This window comes from Procambarus clarkii, chromosome 57 (assembly GCF_040958095.1).
Source record: "Procambarus clarkii isolate CNS0578487 chromosome 57, FALCON_Pclarkii_2.0, whole genome shotgun sequence".
In the NCBI taxonomy this organism is placed as follows: Eukaryota; Metazoa; Arthropoda; class Malacostraca; order Decapoda; family Cambaridae; genus Procambarus; species Procambarus clarkii.
In genome coordinates, this window is record NC_091206.1 from 27,098,318 (window position 1) to 27,099,827 (window position 1,510).

The following is a 1,510-nucleotide window of genomic DNA, read 5'->3' on the forward strand; positions in this document are numbered from 1 at the left end:
AAATCCAACTAAATGTGGAGAGAATTCATGTTACTGCCTGTCGTTCCTCACGTCGTCACTCTGACTAGGAAGAATCTGGCAATATGTTTAATATAAATCATGATAATGATTAAATCTACAAGTTAGTAATTTTAGTAACTACTTGTGGTTAATACGAAGGTTGCATAAAATACAAAGATGTATAAAACTGTTGGTTATTTGCAACATAACTCCGGGGAGAGAAAACTCGGGTCGTAGTTCAGGTATTAGTACTAACGTACACCTGTTTATTCTGAAGTTATATTCATGGGTTAGTAGGTTAGTACGCACCTAACGAATGTCCCGAATCTGTGTAGATGACTCTAAGTCAACATGGGAACGTAAATAAATATTGAAAATTATTGAATAATTCCTTTGTAAGAGACAGAAGGATATTAACAAAAAATAAATTTTGAATAATTGGTTCATTTAAGATTAAGGAGACCTCATCAATACAGTCAGGCTACTGTCCAGGGTCACTATGACTCGTAACTAACTACTGGACATCAACTCATCACTATATCAGTGTCGTCACTTCAAGTTTAAATGATAAGTTATCTACTATTGAATTGAATCAAAATATTGTTTATTTTTCTGTTTGCAGTCCTGAGCAGCGACTCTTGATGGTCTTGTGCTCGGTTGAGTAGAATCATTGTTCTTTGAAACTTGGGTTACAGGTATATCTGTAGAACACTCGTGTTCTGCTAACTCTACAGGTACTAACTTCTTTAGTGTTTTCAGGGTAGTAGTGCCTCGACACTGAACTTTAACAATTCGTAAAATACCATGGCGGTCAGGATGGATGTCAACAATTTTACCTATAGGCCAATCTGACCTGGGTCCATCACTGTCTACTAGGACAAGATCACCTGGTTTAAGTTTAACTTTATTATATGGGCTTGCAGCTCCATAATGATATTCTCTTAAAGCAGTTAAATATTCATGTGTCCAGACCTCATTCCATTTCTCTGTTACTCTTGAAAGGTGTCTATAACTCTCCACCAAGTCACTTGCTTTGACACACGAAGGGTCAGCTGGATCCTCGTCTCCTAGAGATATTAGAGGGCTCAGAAGGCCACCATGAATCAAATGAGAGGGGCTTAGGGGTTCACTTTGGGAGAAATCTTCTGTTAAGTAGCTTAGAGGTCTGTTGTTGACTCGTGCTTCAATTTCCACGACAAGGGTCTGTAATTCGGTGAGATTAATTTTCTGCCGTTGTAAGGTAGGCATTTTCGCCTGCCGTCTTAGGCATTTCTTAACAGTTCCCACCATTCTTTCGTAAAAACCGCCGTGCCATGGTGCTCTTGGAGGAATAAATTTCCAATAGCATTGCTTCTGTTTGAGCACAGAGTGTACTTCTGGATGGTTCCATATTTCTTGTAAGCAAGCTTCTCCTGCCACGAAGTTAGATCTATTATCCGAGATCATTAATTTCGGGCAAGATCTTCGTGCAGCAAATCTGCGAAAAGCTTGCAGATTGTGAGGAAAAGGC

At 39.0% G+C, this 1,510-nt stretch overlaps 1 protein-coding gene across 1 annotated transcript; it reads right to left on the reverse strand.

Annotated features, from left to right (window-relative positions):
- Window positions 1–579: 579 nt before the first annotated feature.
- Window positions 580–1,248, reverse strand: LOC123755542 (uncharacterized). Its single transcript, XM_045738307.2, has one exon. The coding sequence runs from the start codon at window positions 1,246–1,248 to the stop codon at window positions 580–582; it is 669 nt and encodes a 222-aa protein (XP_045594263.2).
- Between the last annotated feature and the right edge of the window lie 262 nt (window positions 1,249–1,510).